Source organism: Anguilla anguilla, chromosome 16, assembly GCF_013347855.1.
Source record: "Anguilla anguilla isolate fAngAng1 chromosome 16, fAngAng1.pri, whole genome shotgun sequence".
In the NCBI taxonomy this organism is placed as follows: Eukaryota; Metazoa; Chordata; class Actinopteri; order Anguilliformes; family Anguillidae; genus Anguilla; species Anguilla anguilla.
Window position 1 is genome coordinate 19,264,348 of NC_049216.1, and position 24,371 is coordinate 19,288,718.

The window sequence follows — 24,371 nt, forward strand, 5'->3', positions numbered from 1 at the left end:
CCATAAATTAATAGATCTCACAAAAGTTAAATGTGCAGATGCACAGCCAGCAGTATGGCTACATGACTGTTTCTCTGCTCTTCCATAACATATACTAATTTAGTAGTATAATAAAGACATGCTACAAGGAAAAACGTACCAATACAAAACCATACAAATCCCAAATACATTCTGAAAAAAAGTGAAAAGACCACCCAATCTGCTGACTAATGCTAGTAGAAGAGGGAGAGGGAGAGGCGGGAGTTTTTACTTTACTTGCATGCCCCCCCCCCCCCCCCCCCCAATAAATTGTGTGGTTCTCCTAATTTAGGAAACGAGAGAAAATTTTAAATTATAATTTACCTGAGGCTGTGACCGTGCTGCTGTGAAGGGGCAGTGTCTCCCACTACAGTGTACACAGCTGGGCTGCAGCAGTGAGTTGGTGAAACTGCAAGGATATTTGCAGCCTGTCATTGAATCAGATCAGCTAGGACACGCTGCGGGACAGGCATTCACAGTGGATCAGCATAATACCTAATACCTGGAGTCTTTTAAGAAGATTATGTGGTACCTATCTCATGCATACCTCTTGAAAAGCGTTCATCTAATTTAGCCACTTTTGTTTGCTTATTGACGCTGTTGGGTTACAGGAGACGAATACAGATATGAAAAGTAGCTGTTATGTGTATATTCTGATCATGCCTGTCTTTGGTGTTAATACACACACATACGCCCACGCACACACACACACACACACACACACACACACACACGCTGTATATTATAAATATCAGACTTTCATATAGAGTCCCATGCAGCTCTTCATCCCCTTGAAAGAAAGTATGGAACTGAGTTACGGGGTACAGTACAAATCCACTTACTCTTCCAATGGTTTTTCTAATCAATGTGAAGTAGATATTATCATTGTTGTAGCGCCACCATTTCCAATGTTGTTGAAATATTTAGTGTGTTTTAGGCAGTATGCTCTGACAGTTGGAATTGTAATATTATCACTCTTAGCAATAAAATAGCTGGCATAAATGATTGAAGAAAAAATATTTGTATTGTGGACATAAGCCATCCATATTTTATTTGTTTGAGTGTAACCGCAAAAGTTTTGGGTCCACTACACTCCTGGTCATCAGTGTATCCCAAGTAGGAACCAATTGTACCATACTTTGTTTCTATACGTACACATTTGAAGAACGTTCGCATAGCAGCTTAGTGTTGGGTATGAAACACTCGATTTTACATACATTCACAGAAACCTTGATTTTTTAAAAAGGTATGTTTTGATATATGTGTTCACATCTAATTGTTTTTGGGCGGACGAACACCTCGTTCTGCTATCAAAGGACTATGTCGAGTTGATTCAGTCTTTTATTTTAGCAAGCTAGTGCCGGCTAGCTTGCTAACTTGCAACTCGGATAGGTAGCTTTGTTGCTAGCCACAAATTCAGATGTTAGCATTTAGCTAGTTATTTACATTATTAGGTGTAACATGTAGTACATACATAACAATAGTTTGTAACTATTTTTTAAACAAGTAGTGGCTAGGTATATTATTTTAGTTTTAGGGCACATATCTGAAATATAACGCGAGTGGGGATGATGTCTAAAGTTATATATTTAGATAAAGTAATGAACGATTGTATTTTTTAAGCATTGTTTAGAACGCTTGGGGCATATTAAATGATTCGGCAAACCCCTCTTGTTTCAGAAGAATATGGATGATAATAATACCAAATAATACCAAATACCAAATACCAATAACTGATACGGTTGCTAAGTATGTCCATATATAGCTAGCAGATTAGGTCATGTTGTAGCCTAACGAAAAGTAAGATTCGTAGTGTTTAGTAAAAGTTCAAGAACGAAAGGTCACATTTGCAAGGATTACTGTAAAGATTTTTGGTTTTATGATAGTTTCACCTCTTTAAAGGTCAAGGCCTGACATTTTATAAACTAAATTTCCTTTGTTGAACGCATAAAGATGCACTGGACATTTTTGGTAAGGGCAGTCTTTGATGTAGTCATCAGTGTTGCGTTTTACATCTTTGTTTATTTGATCATTTTCAGGCGCTCTGCCCCCTGATTGGTTTTTTAATTGTTGTCATTGGGGGAACACAAGTTGCTTGGCAGCCATGCCAACGGTGGTTCTGATGGACGCGTCTCTGTCCATGACCCGGCCAGTGGCACTGGAGGGTAGCGAGGAGTTTCAGAGGAAGAACCTGGCTATCCATGGGCTCACCATGCTGTTTGAGCACATGGCCACCAATTATCGCCTGGAGTTCACTGCACTGCTGGCTTTCTCCTCTCTCTGGGAGGTCATGGTGCCCTTCACCAGGGACTACAACACTCTGCAGGTACTAACCACTGTACTGCCTGGCAGATCTTCAAGAGTTTATTAGCTGATAGGCAACAAAGTAAGGATAGATGATTTTTTTCTGGGAAAACACTCCTTGTAAAAAAGAAAAAGGTTAACAACTTTGTGGTCCAGTAGTAGTTTACATTTGTCATCCCTCTCAAGCCCAAAAAAGCAAGACTCTGTGAGGTAGCCTGCATGTGCAGATCAGCTTCTGATCATAGTGTGTCACATTGTTAAGATCCCTGTCAGAGATGTGCTCACTTTACTCTCAATGCTACATTCTCCTCCCTCCTGTGTGGCTGTTTAGGAGTCCCTAAGCAATTTGGAGGATTATGATAAGACCTGCCTAGAGTCTGCCCTGCAGGGTGTCAGCAACATCGTGCAGCAGGAGTGGGGCAGTGCCTGCCCCTGCCAGGTACTGTGTATTCTCCTGTCTGAATTGTGTAGTCCAGCGGATGTGAGCGCTGCAGCATGCAGTTTGAGACCAGGTTTGTTTGTGGCTGTTAGGTGGTGCTGGTGACGGACGGGTCCCTGGGGATTGGGCGTGGCTCTCTGCGCCACTCCCTGGCCACCCTGAAGCACCGCGGGGATGACAAGAAGTTCCCGCTGCCCTTCCCTTTCCCGGCCAAGCTGTACATCATGTGCATCGCTAATGCAGAGGAGGTACTGTGCCCATAACCCCTCTGGCTCCCTGCATAAGCCAGGCACGCTCATCACACCTGCACAGGGGGCGTGGTCTTTCATTATCATTCCGCCCATTCAGGCTGTCTTTGGCTTTGGGTCCAGTTAAGCTGGAGCAGTTGGCGTAGTTCACTGTTCAGAGTGATATCATCTTCGTGCCGTCTTTCAGAGGAAACACAGGGCTGTAAGAACGGCAGCATTCCTCTGTGAGCTGTGATGTTCTCACCGTGTTGTTTCTATAAGCTGTTTTTCACTGAGAATATAAGAAGTCAAGTCAAGTTTATTGATCACATACACATTAGCATTGCAGTGAGATTCTTTGTTCCCGTTTGTTACTCTCTCATCCCTATGCACTGTGTTTTTATAATAGCTGTGATGTTTTCACTGTGCTGCTATAGTAGTTGTGCTGTTCTTTCTGTGTTTGGGCAGCTCCAGAGCAGTGACACTCTGGAGAACCTGGAGCAGTTGCTGATCCTGAGTGCAGGAGGGGGCCAAATTTTCACCATGGAAGGGCCGCTGTGCCTGAAGAGTGTGCAGTCCATGTTTGGGTGAGCATATGTGTCCGTTTGTGGAGAGTGGTGTGACTTCCTGGTGTTGCGTACGTTGTAGCGACAGTATGACTTCCACGCTTTGTGTGTGTGTGTGTGTGTGTGCGTGTGTGTGCGTGCGTGCGTGCATGCGTGCGTGTGCATGGATGCCTTTAGCCTCTGGACCTCTGGTCGATCAGGATAAGAGCAGCTTGCGTTTTGTGCTTGTTGTGTGGTCAGGAAGCTGATTGATCAGGCGTACACACCCTTCCACGCCGTGCTGCGCTGTGGAAACCTGTCGTCAGACGTGCAGGTGTTCCCCCGCCCGGAGCCAGTGGTGATCGATGAAGAGGTGGATCCCACTCCCAGGAACATCCTCACAGGTGTGCACTCAGCCTGTCGTCTCTTCAGCGAACACGTGCTGGTTACAGTGCAGCATTCACAGTTCTACTGCGTTTTTTCCCCTGATGCAGACCTGGATTTAGTGGGCTTCATCGAGATTGGTGATATTTCAAGCCCCCCTGTCTTGTCTAGACACTTGGTATTGCCCATCGCTGTGAACAAAGGTGTGTCTTCTACAGCCATCTCAATACATGAGCCTGCTTTTACAAAACAACTCATTTCTTTTGTTTGTTTAATGCACTTGCTCTCTGATTGGTCACAGAGGTGGATGAGGTGGGCGCTGGGACCGCTGACGACACAGAAGAGGAGAGTTCAAGCAATCAGATGGCGGGAAAGAGCCCAAACTTCTGTGTCCTGCTGCACGGTAGCTTGAAAGTTGAGGGCATGGTGGCCCTGGTACAGCTGGGGTAAGCCTGCTACACTTTGTAGTTGAGTACAGCTCAGTTTGTGAATGCACACCTTATAGCTGGATAGAGAAAGGAAGTTTCTGATCAGACCCCTGTCCTCTCGTCTCCCCCCCGCTCCAAGACCCGACTGGTACGGCATGCTGTACTCACAGGCCGACAGCAAAAAGAAGTCCAACCTGATGATGTCGCTGTTTGACCCCGGCTCAGAGCCGCTGCCCTGGCTGGGGAAGATATCGCAGCTCGGGCCCACGTCAGGTACGGAGGGCTGGGCGCCCCTCCCCTCTGCTTCTGCCTCATTTACCGCCAAACCGTGGCTCTGCGTCGCGGACAGCGGCGGTGGTCACGGATAAAGCAAAGGGTTCCGTTTGCGGCCTTGCTTCACCGAAACGTTTTCTGTTGTGTTTCCGTGGCCACAGACGCGAAGGAAAACCCTTACGGAGAGGACGACACTAAGAGCCCCTTCCCCCTGCAACCCAAGAGCAAGCGCAGCTACGCACAGAACGTGACCGTGTGGATTAAACCCAGCGGCCTGCAGGTACTCAGCTACTGACCGATGGGCACTGACCGCAGTACAGACACCATACTGACCCACAGAGCAGGGCCACTGACTCATAGAGCAGGGGCCCCTGACCCACAGAGTAGGGCCACTGACCCACACAGAGCAGGGCCACTGACCCACACAGAGCAGGGCCACTGACCCACACAGAGCAGGGCCACTGACCCACAGAGTAGGGCCACTGAACCACACAGAGCAGGGGCCACTGACCCACAGAGCAGGGGCCACTGACCCACACAGAGCAGGGGCCACTGACCCACACAGAGCAGGGGCCACTGACCCACACAGAGCAGGGGCCACTGACCCACACAGAGCAGGGGCCACTGACCCACAGAGCAGGTTGTAGGTTGGACACCATACCTAGCCAGGGGTTAAAGGGGTCACACTGTGAAGCTGCGATTACCCTCAGGTGCATTTTTGAAGGCAGGGTTGTAATTCCCAGCATGCCGTTCTACAGACAGATGTGCAGAAGATCCTGAGGAATGCCCGGAAACTTCCAGAGAAGACACAGACTTTCTACAAGGTGAGCAGCGGTGGGACACAGAGCATAACAAGGCGTGAGGGAAAGCTTTAATCCTGCTTTATGATAAAGCATAACTTTAGAGGAACAGTATTGCATGTCCCAGTTCTTTTATGTAACAGAAAGCCTCTTTTCTCCTCAGGATTTAAGTTTTGTATCCGTGGCCTGCACTGTAGTCACAACAACTAAGAACTAGCATCCTGTGTGTCTCTCAGGAGCTGAACCGCCTGCGCAAGGCGGCTCTGGCCTTCGGTTTCTGGGAGCTGCTGAAGGGTGTGGCCGAGCTGCTGGAGAGGGAGTGCACCCTGCTGCCTGACTCCGCCCACCCCGACGCTGCCTTCCAGCTGTCCCACGCCGCCCAGCAGCTCAAACTGGCCAGCACCGGGGACCCTCAGTACGCCGGCTTCGAGCACAACATCACCCCCATGGTGACGGACTTCTCTGGGGGCGACAGGGACAGGATGTAGGGCAGTAAAGAGGGGGAAAGGTACGATGCCCTGTGTAAATGGACCTCCTCCCGTAAAATCCTGCCAATAAGCGGACTATGAACAAGGTTTGTTCACCTGTGAAAATGGTGACATGCTGTGTGTGTGTGGAAGTGAGAGAGAGAGGGGGGGGTATGTAAGTGTGGCCTGTTACCTTTTTAAGGGGTCGTTGTGACTCCTGACTGACAGTATGTCACTGAAGGTCTTCAGATGAGAACTGAAGGTTTTTAGTACAGAAGAGTGTTGCTTTGCGCATCAGGGACCGTGCAGATGAGCTGAGGGCTGAGCTGTGCTGCTCCTCCTGTACACCCTCCTCACACAGCCAATGGGAGCGCAGGCCGTACTCATGCTCTTAGCGTTTGTGCTCTGTGGGAGTCACACATGAAGTGTCTTTTTGTATCTCAGTAAGATCTGTATATAGTGTTTCCAGACAAGGATTGCAATTAAACCTTTTTTAGCGACTGTGCAGGTGGAGTAATGAAACCGTGGAATGGTACATTAATTAGCTGGTGCCTGTTTTAGGTCCCATTTCCCTGACCTGTCTATATCATCAACTGACTGTGACTGTGAGTCCACAGTTGCGTCCCACCAGGAGTACGGTTGGTTTATGTTGACTAGGGTTCCTCAGGGGAACCTCTATTTTAATTTTGCCGCAGCACTAACTGACATAACTGGACTCAAACTGGGGAGAAAACAAAAATCAAGTGATTTTTAAGAAATACAAAAGCATTCCTCCTTTTTATAAATAAATTTGATTAAGGAACAGTACTGTTCTTTTATGGACATTTTAAGTTACTTGGTTCTCCGAGTGCCAAGTATTGAAAACAATTCATGTGATATAATTAAAAATGTTAAAAACATTCTGGTAGTACAAATTCAGTAACATTAGCAACATTCGCATTAACAAATTCAGTAACACAAGACAAGTTCTTCATCAAATGTTTATTTCTTTGCCAGTAATACAATAATCTTCAAACCATTTGTGCCATTCAGTTATCGTCTGCCATCATATACTGGTGTAAAGACATGAAACAAGGTTCCAGTGTTTTCTTCAGTCTTGTTTAAAATGCCTGCTTTCCCTGAGGTTCCTGGTAACCTGCCCTTTATTATTATTACTAGGGTACATTCAGGGAGAAATCTGTCCAGGGATTGGTGTTTGACAGGAAGTGATTCCTCCTGATCAGCCGGATGGGGAAGTTCCCTGCTCCCACAACTGAAATAAACCGTCCCGACACACGCATCATTGTCGGCACACACTGTAGAAACGAGAGGCTGAAATGTACAGTTAAGATTGCCTATACTTTGGTCCTGCCTCACTGGAAAGCAATTGAAAACTCCACGATGGTTTGCTTCAAAACTGCCTTGGGTTGACGTGCATGTACGGAATGTGTTCAATGTTATTTTCCAAGCGCTGCCTCTATCATACAAGGAGAGATAAGGGAAATGGATTCAAGCAACTGGTAACATAACGTTTCGGAACAGATGCAATGGCCAACACAGTAATAGATCAAACCATATATGTTCTTCACAAGTTTTCAGAGAAAAAATAGTGCAATGCTTAACAAATAACAATAATTCAAAAATAAAAAACAGTTCAACCAAAAACAACATTTAGTCAGTACCCCAGTAAGGATAGTACTGGTAAGCACCGTTAACTGAATAACTCAAAAGTTAATATGTTAAGTTAATTACCATTGGTTTTTTATGGTATTGCTTGCTATGAGGCCTTCCACTAAGAAAAAACCAGGTTGCGCATAGGGGTGTAACGATACATCGATCCAGATTGCTTCTTGCTTATCAGATCGTTTTGGATTATATTGTAGCAGAATTTGTGATATTGCCAAATATCGAACCTTGCCTTAAGAATCAAAATCGTATCCTGTTGTGGTGAAAGCTGAGATTTACACCCCTAGTTGTGTGCATAAGCCCTGTGCCATGTCTTAATGCTCCTCTACACCTGTCCTTTCCCCTGCTCTCCTTACTGAGTGATCCCAGAGCCTATCTGGGCCTAACGAAATTTGCTTTAGGGCAATATAGAATACTGTCATGTTTGTAATATCACGGCATTGACATCTTTACTGTAGATCTGAGCCTGTTTCAACTAAAATCATAGTTGAAAAAAAAATCAGAAAGTAAAATGACAATGCAATGCTTAAAAATATTTTTACCGTATCCCTTCATTTAAAGTACCGCATTTGTTTTGTGAATGAGAGGAAGTCTTTTACTAGAATACGCTCCTTGTGTGACTCATAGGGGCATGATGACAGAAAAGAGGACCCCCATCTTGTTTGTCAGGATGACTGTGGAATGCCCTTACTATGGCCTGCACGGCTGTGAAGCTGGGTGACGTGACTGGGGGGGGGTGTACAACCCACAATGTTGCGAAGGCTGTAGGTTACAGTGGAACAGGAGCAGGACAGGGGGTGCAGACAGCAGCTGCAGTACAAGGTGAGGTGAGCCCACTAAGCTACATTTTGAATAGAGTAGCATTTGTTGTGCTTAAATGAGGGAGACTTGTGGTACTTTACAGCCTCCTCTATCAGTATCTATCAAATATTTTTTTCATATTTTGACTCATGCACAGAGATGTGTTTAAAAAAAAAAAAAAAAAAGAATGCACTTGTGTTGGCTTTTAAGAGGAGGTCCTATGATATCTGAGTGCGCTACAGTGGGGGTGGGGTCAGGGTACAAGCTGGAGAAGGGTAATGATTGCTGTGTTGACAAAGGGAAGGCAGCCAGCAGTGGAAAGGGACCTCCTGGTGATCTGAGGATGCTGGGCTTCTCAGTTGGCCTTTCTCTTCTTGGAGCGGAATCGTCGTCGCCTCTGCTTGTAGAGATGGCGGAAGTTGACGAAGAGGCCTGGGAAGAGAGATAAAGGAAACCATTGGAACTGGGTCAAAAAAAGAGAGCTAACGATGTCTAACCAAGAAGCACAAGATTAGTTTAGTGAATGTTTGGGGTGGGTTCCCCCATCTGGAACTCACCCAGGAACATGAGCACCAGGTAGATCTGCAGGATGTAGGAGAAGCTGAGGGACTGGCCTAAGGCTTTGGGCAGAGGAATGCTGTACAGACGCGTCTCGTCGAAAATAGGCAGAGACTGGATAACGGCCACCGCTGCAGTACAGCAAAGGAGACGAGTTTCAGATGCTGTCATCGGTATAATCGCCATCACCTGCACATTTCAATCCACTTGTGTTGAAGCAAATGTATCCAGGAGCGCTAAAGGGCTCACTCACCCTCTGCCAGCACTCCCAGTGGGTACAGGGGCATCCAGATGGTGTACCTCAGCCAGGTGAGCATCTTCCACTGCGTGTCAATGCAGGCAAGCATGTAGTATGGGTACCTGGAGGTGAGGGGAGACAAAAGGACTGTAGTTGAGTTCCTGCAACTCATTCGTGCAAAATAGCAACACATCCATTCTGGAGTCCTACACCATCTTCCTTCGATGGAGCATGAGGGCTTCTCCATTTTACAGAGCTCTTTAAAGGTATTTGCCCCCTTCCTAATTTATCTATTTCTGCTTATTTGTTACACTGAATGGTTTCATATCAAATACTTTTTCATGGCACTGTAACTGTGAGGTTGTCTGAGGTCATCTACAGTGTAAATGTGTTCTGGATAACTAGTCGCTGCATGCGATTACTGCTCCACAGCAGTGTTGGCAACAGTAGAGTCCTGTTTGTGGTGCTGCTTAGCTGTGGCTCGGCAGGCCTAGCTGTGATGACGGGATATCCTGTGAACAGAGCTCTGTACAGTGATCTACCGAGATGAAACTATACTACCCTTAATTCCGTTATGTGACGACACCATCAGATAATCACAATTTCCTCCAGATTTGCTGTTGCACAGTGGTTTTCTAGACTCACCAACGCCATTATGCTTTACACGCTCAGAAGAAAATCCTGTACTGGAGCTTCTCTGGCATGAACTGGACTGGAAGAGGACGACTCACCTGAAGATCTCAATGATGCTCCACAGGTAGAATACGAAGAACACCACAGCCTTGTTCTGCATCTCCTCCAGGCTCCCAAAGATGACGAAGAGGATGACGTTTCTCCCCACCACCTTTCCAGATGCCACACGGAGAGAACAGCACAACATAAACGGCTTGTGTTTATGAACTTCAGAGGTGAATGTTAAGTGTGTCGGACACGTAATGGGTTCAAGGTTAGCTTGACAAAGAGCAGGATCCTAGCTAAAGCTAGCATTGCTTTGGCTTTTCTGTGACTTATTATTGGACTCCGCCCCACACCTCAGATGAAAGATGAGGGGTGGTCTTTGAGAGCAGCCGGTTCAGTCTCTGCTTTGTGCACAGTATTTTAAAGATGGACTTTACCTGAATTAGGGCAGGGATGACCCCAGTCTTGACCAGGCCCAAGGCAGGGTTAATCACTTCTGCCACAGCCAATATCTGACAAAAGTACATCATGTCAGCAATGGTGTGGAATGTGTCGTAGAAGGAATCTGAGAGATGAGAAAGATGAAATTTGTATTTCCTATTAGCGTTTCTGTAGAATACCGTAAACATATTTTCAGCACAAACTCATCTACACAGGCTGAACCACATCCTCTTCAAGCATTTCCACCTAATGTAGACACATGACTATAAATTGCTGTGGCAGCATCCACTGTTATAAAACATTTGAATGCTGCGTTTGAATTCCGTGTCAAAGCACGAATCATAGCTACCTCCATTTTCCTTTTCTGATAAAGAAAAATCTGTCACCTGCAAAACATTTCACAAGGGGGAAAATGCACTTTTGATGTTCTGATTTGTACAGCCAGGTTAAAGTCAGTCACTTTTATGAAGGTGTACGTTTAACTGGGTCAGATGGTCACCTCCCTAATCTCCACATTTAAAGTACTAATTATACATAACAGGTAATAATACTTTATCTTTTTTGTTATGCCTTTCCCCATTTTCTTCCTAATTTCAAATGACCAGTTCATCAGTGCGAATAGCGACAACCTCTTATCACTTTGAGAGATCTTAGCCAAGCATGTGCTTTCCTCCAAAAAAGGTGATGTCAGTTGCCATTTCGTATCAGACGGCACTTTGCAAGTCAGGCTTGCGCAGACATGAGGTGGAGGAACATGGTTTAATCTATGTGTGAGCTAGCACTGGAGTACACGTATTTAGCTAACTGAGCCAGGGTAATTGGTGGATATAAAAACCTTCATATACACTGGCCCCCCAGGAGTGGAGCTGCCCAACCCTGTCCTAAAGTTAGGAGGTGGAGAGGAAGGAATGATTGCAGGTGATGACCACCTAGTTACTACTGAGAACCTTTGGTAAAGATCTGCATGTTAACATTGACCCCTCACCTTCCTGCAGTATGAAGAGGCGCACAGTCATGTTGACAAAGATCCAAGAGAAGCCCAGGAACTGAACCAGGTTGTACATAAACAGATAGCCCTTCTTCAGGTTCAGGAATGCTGGAGGAGAAACGACTGAAATTATTGTGCAAATCGGACCCAGTCACAAGGAGAAAGGTTTCACTAGCATTTCAAAAACATTGTTTGACAGCAAAGTTAATGTCATGTTTGAGGTGCTGCACTCACACTGTTCTCTCCCTCTCAACCACAGTCCAAATACTGGGTGGGGCAGGCAGATTGGGGCACAGAGGCCTGCCCCACTCAGCCCCAGCCCCAGCGCCTGTGAGCACTTCTCTAAATATCCACAATGCATAACAACACGGCAGTTTGAACCTTACTTCCTGCAGCTAACGCTGTACATAAACTGCTGTAAATCACCGGAGCCAAATCAAACAAATATCAGCTCAGATATGGGGAGAGTACTTACGATCTTTAGGAATCCTTGACTCAATGCTGACCTTGTTTATTTTCTCCTCCTTTTAGACAAACAGAAAGACGCACACACATAGTGAAGCAGAAGCAGCACACGATTACATCATTGACACTTAAAAAAGCTACGTAAAAGCTACCAAGTCAACTCAATTTGACTTTTTCAGACTGATTTATAAGAGGGTTGCTTCATAGTTGTATTATGGTTTCTGAGTCTACTAAACTCATGCTCCAAAGTCAAAAAGCACACAGGCCTTAGCAACATTTTGCAGTGCATATTTTACACCAATAATAACTAAGATCTGAGAAAGTCAATACAGCAATCAGTTCGGCATTATATCTGCGTGTGAGATAAACTAGTACTTGGCTCTGCTTCCTGCTTGTTGAGACAAACACAAAAACGCCCTTACTTTAGCACGAAGCTCCATCTCGGCGTCAGACTCATCCAGCCAGCGGTCAAAGTCTGGGGCCAGGAAGACTGGCTTGCGCTCCTGCATCGTCAACCTGTCCCACCAGGAACACTCTTGCTTTTTAACTGTAATGTTCACCTGGCGCTGTGTGGACTTATGAGTTACCTGTGTGCCAGCACACACAAATGAGACGCAGTTATACTCACACACAAGGAAAGACATGCAGTTGTTAAAGGACACAGTCAGAGTAATTTTATATTTTTCTTATTGCCAACTTATCCTATGAAAAGACCAAGACCTCCAATGCTTCTATCAACACTTTCTGATGTTCTCCTACCACATTTACAGCTCAACCAGGAAGCCATTCATTCAAACTGCACTAAAATCAATAAATACAGCTTAGGAAGTCATATGTTTATTCTCAGAAAACAACCAATAATCACAAAAAAACCATCTGGTGTTGGCTAGAAGAACAACACTTGTTGGCAGGATAAATTCATTCTAGGTTTCAGTCTTTTCATAAGATATGTTGATCAAAAATATAAAAATATGCTGGCCTTATCCTTTAAATGTAACGCACATGCACATGCGTACACAGGCATGCATAAAGATACAGATGCTCAAATATAAAATACAAATGTAAAGAGCTTCCCTCTTTCACACAAACATTCTCAAACACAGTTTTAAAACAATATTGTAGTTGTATACATTCATTCTGATAGGAGACCTGTACCTCTGGCTTCACTGGCTCCAGAAACTCCAAGCTGAACTCATACTCATTGTCTCCTTTTGCACCATGACCCTGGGCTAAAACACACAGAAAAAGCAAAAGCAAACATCTCAGGGCTTTATACTATAAAGTGGTCTGAAGGGGTTTGATGTAGAAACCCAATGCTGACAGATGGCCTCCCCATAGCAAGCATCAGAACTTACCTTTAAAGTAAAGGACATTGTCCTGTATGCTAAGGTCGAGATTCTGTCAAAGAGAGAGAAGGAGAGGAAGCAAAGCTGCTATAAATATGACCAGTAACAAATGAAGCAAACAGCACAGTCACTCTGAAACTTCTAGCTACACTCCCTCCGCTGTTACTTCCTTTTTCTGCACTTGCAACATTGTGATAGGATCATGCAATTGCACATGCAAAAGTGCACTGTAAATCCATTTAGCTACAGAAACCAACTTGTTCTGAAACTTTATTGAGATCAGTGCAATTGCAGGTAGCTAACCTGTGCAGAACTCAGCTAGACATTAGGAGCATCACTGTCTCACACTCTCACAAAGAGGAAGTTTCACTGCAGCTATCCACAGCACAAGCCCCTGTGCCATGTGAGCAGCAGCGATTGCCATGGAAACCAAAACTTGACGGTTCTTTTTTAGTCAGCCTCAAAAATGTGTGAAGCTCCCACTTTAGAACAGTGAGTACTGGAATGAGACTGCTCTATGAAGAAATAAGCCTTACAATGCACAAAACATCTACTCATTTATCATCATACTATTTATTATATAATCTACATTTACAAGAGCTACTATGTGGTTTTTTATTTTTCAGGAGAATTTAAATGCCACGCACAATACTGTTTGCCACATTTGTCCGAGTTGGAACACAATGGTAAAAATGTGCTGCTCGCCCCATTGCACAAGGCTTTGAACAACTAGGAATCTGATAATTCAATGCAACCAGCAGACCGCTCCAAGGTAAATTTGACCTGGCTGTTTGTTAAAACATACCATTGTGCCTTCAAGGCAGGTATTTACATGAAACTTGCATAAAAGCAGGTGTCACATCTGTTCTGTAGCAAACCAATACCCCCATTGTTCCACAGGGCTCTTGTATCCTGACTTCATGAAAAAGTGTTTGTATATGGAAATGCATGTCCAACACACTAATGACCAGTTTGAAATAAGAAGTTGGTTTACAAAATAGTAGTAAAACATCCCTTTAATGAATTAATCATAACTTGACTCAATCCAACAAGTGTAACTGATCATAAATAATACATGCCTTGGGATTTTGACAAGCCAGGTGGCTAACCATGCAGGTTCGAACTAACTCTGACCTACAATACACTGACACCCTGCCTGTTACTCGATCCTGAAAATGTGTTTGAAGAGGCTTACTGACCAACACAAAGGAGTACATTTTGAACGTGTGCATCAAAAATGTTGTATATGGTGTAGTCATCCAGCTAGCTATAAATTTGCCTGACACCAATAAGAATACGGCCTTTGTCCCCAGCGAGATGCCCAGCTGGGTGATTAGCTAGCTAGCCAACACACTTGTTAAGTAATTCTTTAGCATTTATTGGCCATCTAAATACCAAACAAGCCTGCTGTTGCATACATAACTTGCAACTGAACTATGTACGTCTGCACTTAAATGATAAAATAATTCAAACAACGCCGCCAACATCATCACGAAATGAATAGCTATCTAGCTAGCTACCAAGCTAATGGGAGTTCACGGACATACGTTAATGTGGAGCAAGAAACCAATATTGCATTGCCTCCTCGCCCGGATTTACAGCTATCTAGCAAGTCATTTGCGACTCGGCTTTTGACAGGTCTTCGTCAGACACTTACCTGAGCGTCACTCAGCTCCACTCGCAGGTAAATTTCGCTATGCCGCTGAGCCCAATACACGTGTGGTGTTAGGGTCTGCATTTTAACGGAATGCAGCCACAGACAGTAGTTTTCAGTGAAGATCAAGAATGAACGTGGTCCTTGATAACATAACGCAGGCTTCGGCGGAAGCGGTATTCCAGGGATTCGCTGTCAGTTGCCCAGAACATTCCGCACGCCCGGCGTGCGCGCTCCAGTAAACTCAAGACGGGCTCGTGCACGTCTCGTTACAGTTTTTAGTGGTTGTGGCATGCAAGTGGTGTGGATTATGGCAAGCCGTTAGCTTTAATTCATACGAATTGAAAAGATTTTTGACGATTTTTGTCGACACAGTAAATTGGATATTATCTTACATGTACTGGTGGATCTCACATCTATACACAGGAGCATTCCATTGTGTTCAGCCAAGCTTGTGCAAACACTACCGTAATCGTGATGCATTAATTCGACGGATGCCTTTGGGCCCGTTTTGTTTCAGCCTTAATTGCAACCTTTGAATTGCTACGAGCTGTTCATAGCTGTTATTAAAACACTTTTAATGCTAATTAAGAGATGATTTATCCTCCTAATGCTACATTATGTTTATACCGTCAATAATAAATATATCATATTGACAACTCGGGGCTTGAACAGTCGGACCAAATAATGCTTTAATTTTCTGTAATGCCTTATATGCCAAACAATGAGTAAAGTCACACGTTTTAATTGATTATATTATAGACTGACAGGACCTGGTGATAGCAGGCAGCAGTGGCTGCAGCAAGTGTGGACACCAGAAACAACCATTTGTGAAAATTTAAGACTTCAGAGAAAGTGGCAGCAGACCAAATCAGGATGAATATTAATTCGGATATATATTTGTTTAAATTATGCTTTTTTATTTGGTCACTAATCTTGTTATTAGTCGTACTACTGTGCATTACAATACGAGTGGGTGCATTTGATGGTCTTGCAAGTAGCTTACAGTAGCTTGAGGGCGCACCAGATTTCATGTTGTTTTGGTTGGTCACCTGTCTTGTGTGAGAGCCTCACGTGATATATCACGTGAATCGCGGTATATTTAGCTAGTAACACTTATGGTTTGACTGCGGAGTGCGAAGGATTTTAGTCAGGGTACCGCTCTGAATTATTACTATTAAAACCATAAGCTGACGTTTTCTCATTCTGATTCGTAAATATAAATTTTCTTTCTTCAGTCAGTGTGGATTTTTTTTACAGTACGAACAAACCTATCCTGCTAGCTGTTAGGCGTAACATGCAGCCAAATGAAAGTGTTAAGTCAGATTTTAATTCCACAGCTTCCTCTGGTTCACAGTTTCGTGTTCTTGTTGGTGTAACCGGTAGTGTAGCAGCCTTAAAATTGCCTTTGTTGGTGGCGAGACTCCTTGAATTACCCGGGGTGAGTTACTAGCTAGAAATCAATGTGATTTCTCCATGTGTCCCCATGCGCTGTCACCTGAAAATGTTCTTGCTAGTAGTTAGCTAGCTAACGTACCTTGCCGGCTGTCGTAATTCTTAAACTGGCTAGCTAACTTGATAGTCTAAATTGCTTACATAATCTGATTCATTCCTTAAAGTCTAGCTAACTAGTCGAGCTAACTTTGGTGTATGAAGTTTGTTCTTCCCATTTTGTTTAGGGTAACGCCTATTAGCGAGCTATCCAGCTGTCGCTCAACATCCTGTTTTTAACCAATTCCGAACTCTAGTTTTGAAAAAAGGTACACACGAAGAAAAGGATGCACGTGTATGCTATACCCCATAGTTTATTGGTTCAGTTATAAGTTGTACCTACCGAACAACAGTTAATATTTTCTTTTCGTGGCTAGGCTAGCATTAGCGTTTTGTAACCTTGGCTGAGAGGTGTAGTTCTTGCACTCGGCACCAGGAGGAACTAAAAAACCTAAAACGGCCTCAACTCTACAATAGCTTTGTTTTTCAAGTAGCCACGTTTTTATCAGCGTATTGATGCAGCAGTCACCATGCATTTCCCAATCAAGACAACTGTTATTCACTAATGTACCCTTGAATACTGTGCACCACTGCAAGATGTCTGTCAAGCATTCCTAAATCAATATTTTATCATTCAAAACTGTAGCGAATAAACGTAATTTGACATAAAGATGATTAACATTTTTTTCCTTAAGCAAATATATGGGAGGGAGTAAATATATTCCCATTGGGAGTAAATATTACCATTTGTTCTTGAGCTTGGGTGGAGCTGCCTGTTCAGGTTTCCATATTTGCATTCACCGTTTCCCCAGTTATTATCAGTGATATATTTTGGTTATCGGTTATACATGGGGGAAGGCGGTTGTTAATAGTAAAATAAGCATGAAATGTGTTTTGATACGCGCCTTTATGGTAAGACATACTATTTGTTGTATTAATACTGAAGTTTGCAGATGTAGGCCAGGCTGCAAATTATTTAAACAAACTTGTTTTTGTTTCGTAGTTTTAAAATTTCTTATGCGACACACATTTTCTATTAATTTCACAGAAAAGACTATCAAATTAAATGCTTTCAGTGAGGATAGGGTGGCTTACTCATTAGAGACCAGGAAAGGCAGAAAAAAATCTTCATAAATAAAATATATAGCCTACCAAATAAAACTTCCTCTCACAGGGCTTCAGACCCAGTCGTCTACATGTCACACATTGTTAAAGGTATGGACAAATCTGTGACAAGACTGCAAGTAGTCTGATGGTATTATGGGAAAAGTCCAAGCCTTTTCAGAATATGGCGTTACAACCACACTTATAATAAGACCAGGTCAAAACCTAGTATATGGCAGGACCTAACACACTTTATCCGGCCGACCAATGGTGTAACTTTATAACTCAGCCAACCAATCATGTAACTTCATCACTCAGTCACAGACATTCGCGTTTGTAGGGCTGGCCCCGCTGTTGCGGTCCAGCCAAAAAGAAGTTGCTAATGCATCAGATATGGACACATTACTAAACATGACTCAGTTCCATATATGCCTGTTCCTTTTTTCTTCCCTAATAGATTGTTTTGATTTCAGTTCCATGGGTGGTACATCGGCCCTTGTGTGCAAATATGGAAAGATTAAAGGAACAGACTGCAGTTATTTGTTTGCCCTGATAAAGAATTCATTGTATTCCTCGGCGATGATATTTGGCCTTTTTTTACTTGCATTTGCTGTTTGAGTTTGTAAATGTGCAATGCAGGGGACCCAGTTTATGTGGGGTGATGCGTTGGGCTAATTTTGTGTGGGTTTCCATGTATGAAAAGCAAATTATAAAAAGCAAAAGCCTATACATTGTAATGTAACTACCATTCTGCCATTAAAGTTATTTTTACAGTTTGAAAATTTTATCAATTCCAGTTAATGCTTGAATTTGTGCCAGTGCATTCTTTTAGCCCCTTTACTGAATATTTTCTATTTCTCGCTTTCTTGAAAACCGGGAATGCACTCTTTGTGGAGGGATCTAATGTCAAATGAAAAGTTACTTCCTGTATTTCTGATTCACAAAATATTTTGACTGAAAACATTGTGGAACTGTCCAGAGTGTATTCCTGCCTCTCACCCAATGAATGCTGCGGTAGAGATAGCACCTCCCGCGACTCTGACCAGGAATAAGCAGTTATAGATAATGGATGGATGGATTAAAACATCCTCTATTGTAGATCAGTGAAGGAGCTAGTCTTTTGCCATGGTGGATTTGTGGTGTTGGGTTGTGGGGAAAACCCACCCTTGCCTTGAATTAGAGGTGCACTCTATTCAGAAAAATACTTCACACTCCTTTCATTTCTTATAAGGGTCTTTGTTTTTGAAGAAAGAATGCACCTGCTGACAAAGTCAGCTCCGTACTATGAAAGCATTATTTGCTCAATTGCTATCTTTAGACCATGCCAGAGAGGCTGTACAACCGTGTGTGTCAGTACCAAGGACAGTGAACTCATTAGGTAGAAAAATTAACTGCATACTCCCTTTTTCTTTTGACTCAAAGCCTGCAGAAGGTGAGGATGTGTGATTTATTGGCACCTGACTCAGATGATTTCTCAGCCAACCCTGTTCAGATGGAAAATAACAAGCTATGACAGAATAAAATGTATTAATACTATGGACATTATAACCATTCAGTGGTCATCTCATTTCCCCCCTTTCTCTCTTCAAGGTTGACGTCCAGGTGGTCGCCACTGACCACGCCACACACTTCTTCAGCCCTGAAGAGATCCCAGTCAGAATCTATAGTGACAAGGATGAGTGGCAGGTACAGTGAGAAATACATGGTAGTGCAGGAGCCTCCTGCTGTAGTCTATGAGAAATAAATGTTTGTCATGTGGGCACCAGCTTCATTGAAAATCAATGAAGCAATGAAACAAACATTTCTGTTCACAGGCCTTCAGCTTCACTCCCTAAGGGCTACTGACATTTCTAGAGAAGATTTTTGCATGGCTAGCTAGATAAGTTAGAGTGAGGAGCAGGGCAATTCCTCATTTTATAATACCATGTGCTGCACAGCTGTGGGACACTAAAAGAGAGAAGTGGGCATGTTATGCTAAGATTGTTTTTGGAATATAAGCTTTAATTTTTGTTTATTGCCTGTATCCCATTTTAGCAATGACTCTTGAGGCTGTGCAGCCAGTCTTTCCCCCTCTGCTGGGAGTTGGCCTCACAGGTACTGTGGTTTTTACATGGCTCCTCCCTTACAGATGTGGAAGCGGCGCTCTGACCCGGTGCTTCACATCGAGCTGAGGCGCTGGGCTGACCTGCTCGTCATCGCCCCCCTGGACGCCAACACCCTGGGGAAGATCGCCAGTGGAATCTGTGACAATCTGCTGGTGAGTATCCAGCGGGACTGTGGGATCACATTTCTACTTGGTCAATCAGATTTTTATTTCCAATTCAAACTGCTGTTAGAATTTATGGTGACATAATGACACAGAGCATCTTGACTGCTGGTAAAAAAGCACAAATAATGTGATTCTCACTTAAAGGCACTTAATTAATTCTCTGGCCTGTGTAAGGTGTGCCTCCCTGCTGTGCCACGGCCTTCACAGAGAAGCAGCCTCCCTGTTTTTCACTAACAGACATATTTAAGCCAGTACAGTGTGCTATTCCCTCACCACACCAGGGACTTTCACTGCTGCAAATATAAACCCTTTTGCATGTCTTGCATGTTTGTCTTGAACGAGTGCAGTTCCCACTCACAAATCTGAGGCCCCGTGCTGAGACACAGAGGCCCAGGAGCATAAAAAAGAGGCTTACTGAAAGAACACACATAAGTAAAGAGGGTAAATATGATTAGACTTCAGAAAGCATAATGGACCAGGCAGATTTTTCATCCCTTCACCTCCCTAACGCACATTAGCCTGCAGCACGTTTCCGGTGGTGACACGTTCCCTGTCTTTGCTTGTCTGCTTTCGACAGACCTGCGTGGTGCGGGCCTGGGACCTAACGCGCCCCCTGGTCTTCTGTCCCGCCATGAACACGGCCATGTGGCAGCACCCCATCACCGCGAAGCAGGTGGCCGTCCTCAAGGAGTTCGGCTACGTGGAGGTTCCCTGCATAGCCAAGAAGCTGGTGTGCGGAGATGAAGGTGTGTGGAGATGCGGACGGTGTCGCTCGCGACTGTGGCCAGCCGTGCGTTCTGAGCTAGGCTCCACTCCAATGGTGTTTTGAGAATGTCTGTAGGGCAGTCGCCACTTAACTGGGACACCAGTAGCAGTTAATTGACTGTAAGTGGGAAGCGGTTTTCTGCTGCAGTGCATCAGTTGAGATTGCGAGGGACCGCTTTGACTTCACCTCTCCTGCATGAACCTGTCAAGCCGCTGCCAGTCATGGCTGAGAGGGTGAAATGGCTGTTTCTGCCCCTCGGGGACAAAGTCCAGATCATAGAGGAGCTGGAGTCTTCCGGGGTTTCACAGACCAAAAAGCTTGGCGTGTCCATCTCGCAGGTGGTCGCGCATCATGAGAGACAAAGCCAGGCTCCTGCTGCAGAGGAAGAGGAACTTCAACCAGCACCAGAAGCGGCAGAGATTCGCCAAGGAGAAGCACATTGACCACAAGCTCCTTGTGTGCGCACGGCAGCAGCTAGCTGAGGGCATCCAGGTACTCGTGCGCGACCCTCAAGCAAAGAGCCACCGAGCTGGCACAGGCAGAAGGGACTGCCTTCACGCTCCCTCCGACAGCTGAATCACCCGGTGGTGGGACCGGCACAATATCGCCAACTGGTGGAGGAAGAAGAAGAACCCTGAGCATGCCCGCTCCCCAGCGGCTGTGGACTGGAAGGCCACCATCCTGCAGAACATTCTGGAGTCCTACAGCCCCGCTGGGGCTGAACCTGTCCAATTCCCATTCTAATTTGCAATGTCCAGTTATCTGCAACCGCAGACACGTGTATGTGGGAAGCTCAATGCCGAATTGGGAGAGTGTACACACTCAGAAACGTGGTGTCGCCGGTGTGCTTCTTTTCACAACACAAGCTACAGCGAAGCGCTCTTAGAGTGGAGTAGGGGGAAGACCTTTCATATGCACCTTTGATGTGCAGTTTGCAGGCGCCCAATCAATCAGCAGGGGCCGCTGGAGAGAAAAGGAATGCAGACCCCTAACCGACTGAGCCCTCCCGTACCCAGGGCAATGGAATCACCAACTACAAATCACCCTCATTTACTCCTTTTAATGTGAGCGTAATGTGTTCAAATAAATGCTACATACCATTATCCAAAGGTTTCAGTGCCATTCATTTGATGGGGAATGAAACTTTATCCTATATTAGTTTCCAATAAGGTGTCCCAGTGTAAGGAGGGTGAACTTTATCGTGGTGGTGATGCAGAGTGACGCGGTCATTTGAGACTCAGTTTCACCAGAGTGAAAATCCAGAGCTCAGCTGTCCCCTTGGTGGAAGAAAAGGCTTCTTTCATTTCATTTCATTCACTCCAGAAGGTTAATAATGTCTCTCTGTGTTCATTATTCAAAGCCTCTACCCCTGTATTTCTGTGTACTATGATATTCTCTATTGTTTCTTCCCAAATTATTGGTACATATATTTTTCTGGCTATAATTTAATGTTAACTTATAGATTTAAATTTTTTTTTAATGCAAAATGTGTTCTGTCTGGTGCTGTCCGTAGTCAGGATGAAAAGCAATCGGATACAGAGATTATAATACTAAAGTAATAACTAAACGATTATTTGTAATTATTCCACAAAAATAATGATTAGTAAATACCCTGCAGAGGGGATGCTTCAGAGCTAATTCCTAAACGATCACCTTTGACAAACACCACATTTAAGTGATGGAATAAAAACGTTTCCATATCTTTTCAGTATTAATGTTGGTTCTGTAAACAGTCACATTACACATTAAAGAGGCTTTGTCATTCCTTGGCAATTTTTTTATCAGCCATCTTTGTTGTGTTTCTAATTTATTGTCTTGAGGAAGTCTGTGAAATATCGCAAGGTTTGGTGTGTGAATTGTGACTTGTAATCTCACTTCTCGATCCACCTGGAAAAGGGATCGCTGGGGAAATCTTATAGCTTGAGTGTTAAATGAAGCGGTTCATGTTGCTGGATAATCTTACCAGTCAACAACAAGGTTGGATTAAATGCAAATATTGACTCACCATGCTAAGCACAAATCAAGGGCTACTTAGGAAAAATGAGAGATTGTGGTGTGGAGGCGCAGAGCGAGATCCGTGCCGATAATGAGCTACTTCATTGGCGGTGAACGTTGATTTGGGAGACTTGTCGGTTCGTAGCTCCTGCTTCCTTGCCACTGAGCCGCCTCTCACTGCCGGCCTTTGTCTCCTCACAGGTAAAGGGGCCATGGCGGAGGTGTCTACAATTATAGACGTAGTGAAAGAATACCTTCCCAGGCCCTCCGTGTCTTCACAAATTACTGACACAAAGGACAGTGTGCTGGGGACTGCCTGACCTGACGTATGGAGATGTGTCCTTTCTCAATGTGCAATTATGAGGGGAATAAATGTGCTGAAAATGTGCTGAATTCCCCAAACATGTCCTGTAGAATAATTCTCATATTTTATTGTTTTATTTAAACTTGCCGAAACATACCCATTGTTATGAGAGATGTCTCATTTGACCTTTTTTGTAAATGAATTTTGCATGTTTTAAAAATTCTGTGTTTACCAAATTCAAACTGATCCTACATAAAGTTAGATGAATGTGGTTACTTGATACCTGGGGAGGCAATTTTAGAGTATACTGTAATCTCCCACATGCTCCACCTCAAAGGGACTAGAGGGGAGGCGGGTACATTAAAGTTCGTATAAACCTGTACAAATTAAAATAAGCATGGCAGCTGATGCAGTTTCAAACTGAATATGCAAATGAATTTATTCAGCAAATCATTCTGAAAAAATGGCAGTACTGCACTGTTAAAAAAGCGCTCATTAGGGTTCTGTCATTAAAGTGAATGTAATTAAAATGGATCCTTGTTTATCGGTATCTAAAACATCAGTCACATATGGCAGGGTTCCAGAGAGGTCAGTAGTCCTAGTGTGTGCAAAGTGAAAGTATGGATACTTTGTCTCTATTTTACTAGCATAAAAATAAGGTGGCTTTGAAATTGCCAGTATCATTTAAATGATACTACAGCAGAAATACTTGCGTTTTACTGTGCTTCGCTCCCAGATTTTATTGCCATATATATTTGACTTTCTGGAGCAGTGGCTAGGTGGCAGTAATGTTTCATTTAGTTCTTTTTTCAAAAGGTAGAACATCCCGCTCAGCTCAGACTCAATGCTAAGGAGGATAGTTTATTCACCATCAAGGTAAATAGTAGTATTGTGAATAATACCTTGAATTGCATTTATTTGCTTTCCTTATGCCTGACAATGGATATCAACATGTTACAAAAATTTACCAAAATATGTATTCAGTAAACTTTGTTTTTAGTTTGGTAATTTTTTAATAAATTGTCATTAATTTCACTTCTCTTTGCTAACTCACAATTTTTGGTGTCTTTGCTTAATGCACATTCTCTGTTAATACATAGTTGCATTTGTTCCTGGTTATGCCTGTTATTTAGCTGTAATTCTAAAAATAAAAAAAAAAACATTACAAGAAAAAGAACAACAACAGTACAACCTTGTGAACAGGCTTGGCCCCGCCTGATATCAATTGCACAGTACCTGATCAACTTGTCCTGCGTGACCTCACCATTGATCTCTCGGTTTCAAAATTGTCCAGAAAATAAGTTAAAATTCAAGGTTGGGATCAGTTTGTTTAAGTGGAACTCAGAGTGGGCCCCCTAATGAGAGACAAAACCAAATGTCTTTGTCTGATTAGGTCCAGACCTTTTGCTTGAGTTGTGATTCAGGCATTGTGCTGTTTTCAGGCTAAGTCCTGAGGGTCTGGAGATGCTGTCACCCTGGGGTTTGTGATAATGGACATTGCAGCCATATGTCAGAGAACATATGGCACAAATGGCGGTCTTAACCTACACCCTTTTCTTGGTGCGCAGCTGTTTGACAGTAAACAATGAGCTGATAAGGTTGTCAGAAAATGGTTTAAAAGATACGATAACTTACTAAATTCCCAGAGACTGTGGCATTGTGAAGAAGAAAATTTACCTCAAAGCATGATGATTTTTATTCAACAATTTTAATTGCTGTGGTG

At 43.8% G+C, this 24,371-nt stretch overlaps 3 protein-coding genes across 6 annotated transcripts; 2 read left to right on the forward strand and 1 right to left on the reverse strand.

Moving 5' to 3' along the window:
• The first annotated feature begins 1,171 nt into the window (after positions 1-1,171).
• ints14 (integrator complex subunit 14) lies at positions 1,172-7,130 on the forward strand. Of its 3 annotated transcripts, none has more exons than XM_035396075.1 (12): positions 1,172-1,264; positions 2,058-2,344; positions 2,654-2,761; positions 2,854-3,009; positions 3,457-3,575; positions 3,795-3,937; positions 4,028-4,120; positions 4,219-4,363; positions 4,485-4,618; positions 4,780-4,898; positions 5,362-5,442; positions 5,655-7,130. In XM_035396075.1, exons 2-12 carry the CDS (start codon positions 2,123-2,125, stop codon positions 5,904-5,906), a joined length of 1,572 nt encoding a protein of 523 aa, XP_035251966.1. In that variant the 5' UTR covers positions 1,172-1,264; positions 2,058-2,122; the 3' UTR covers positions 5,907-7,130. The 3 variants fall into 3 exon arrangements, with proteins under 3 accessions (XP_035251966.1, XP_035251968.1, XP_035251967.1); XM_035396077.1 differs by having other exon boundaries at positions 5,377-5,442; XM_035396076.1 differs by having other exon boundaries at positions 1,179-1,210.
• On the reverse strand, positions 6,852-14,936 carry hacd3 (3-hydroxyacyl-CoA dehydratase 3). Its single transcript, XM_035396078.1, has 11 exons — positions 14,723-14,936; positions 13,075-13,117; positions 12,875-12,948; positions 12,142-12,306; positions 11,730-11,778; positions 11,252-11,362; positions 10,263-10,390; positions 9,879-9,991; positions 9,163-9,269; positions 8,909-9,040; positions 6,852-8,783 (listed from the first exon to the last, which is right to left on the reverse strand). Exons 1-11 carry the CDS (start codon positions 14,801-14,803, stop codon positions 8,707-8,709), a joined length of 1,080 nt encoding a protein of 359 aa, XP_035251969.1. The 5' UTR covers positions 14,804-14,936; the 3' UTR covers positions 6,852-8,706.
• An 838-nt stretch (positions 14,937-15,774) lies between these two features.
• ppcdc (phosphopantothenoylcysteine decarboxylase) lies at positions 15,775-23,831 on the forward strand. 2 transcript variants are annotated; one of them, XM_035396693.1, is made up of 5 exons: positions 15,775-16,160; positions 18,905-19,000; positions 19,443-19,571; positions 20,161-20,331; positions 20,691-22,135. In XM_035396693.1, exons 1-5 carry the CDS (start codon positions 16,017-16,019, stop codon positions 20,790-20,792), a joined length of 642 nt encoding a protein of 213 aa, XP_035252584.1. In that variant the 5' UTR covers positions 15,775-16,016; the 3' UTR covers positions 20,793-22,135. The 2 variants fall into 2 exon arrangements, with proteins under 2 accessions (XP_035252584.1, XP_035252583.1); XM_035396692.1 differs by lacking the exon at positions 20,691-22,135 and adding an exon at positions 22,546-23,831 and having other exon boundaries at positions 15,783-16,160; positions 20,161-20,329.
• Positions 23,832-24,371: the final 540 nt, after the last annotated feature.

What these genes read in the sequence shown, in the direction of transcription:
- ints14 (XM_035396075.1), top strand. Translation starts at nt 2,123, where the DNA reads ATGCCAACGGTGGTTCTGATGGACGCGTCTCTGTCCATGACCCGGCCA. An exon ending in GCATCGCTAATGCAGAGGAG is followed by an intron (nt 3,010 to 3,456) that starts GTACTGTGCCCA and finishes GTGTTTGGGCAG; the next exon opens with CTCCAGAGCAGTGACACTCT. An exon ending in TCCCAGGAACATCCTCACAG is followed by an intron (nt 3,938 to 4,027) that starts GTGTGCACTCAG and finishes CCCCTGATGCAG; the next exon opens with ACCTGGATTTAGTGGGCTTC.
- ppcdc (XM_035396692.1), top strand. Translation starts at nt 16,017, where the DNA reads ATGCAGCCAAATGAAAGTGTTAAGTCAGATTTTAATTCCACAGCTTCC. An exon ending in GACTCCTTGAATTACCCGGG is followed by an intron (nt 16,161 to 18,904) that starts GTGAGTTACTAG and finishes TCTCTCTTCAAG; the next exon opens with GTTGACGTCCAGGTGGTCGC. An exon ending in GTGACAAGGATGAGTGGCAG is followed by an intron (nt 19,001 to 19,442) that starts GTACAGTGAGAA and finishes CCTCCCTTACAG; the next exon opens with ATGTGGAAGCGGCGCTCTGA.
- hacd3 (XM_035396078.1), bottom strand. Translation starts at nt 14,803, where the DNA reads ATGCAGACCCTAACACCACACGTGTATTGGGCTCAGCGGCATAGCGAA. An exon ending in TGGAGCTGAGTGACGCTCAG is followed by an intron (nt 13,118 to 14,722) that starts GTAAGTGTCTGA and finishes TCTCTTTGACAG; the next exon opens with AATCTCGACCTTAGCATACA. An exon ending in AGATGGAGCTTCGTGCTAAA is followed by an intron (nt 11,779 to 12,141) that starts GTAAGGGCGTTT and finishes TTTGTCTAAAAG; the next exon opens with GAGGAGAAAATAAACAAGGT.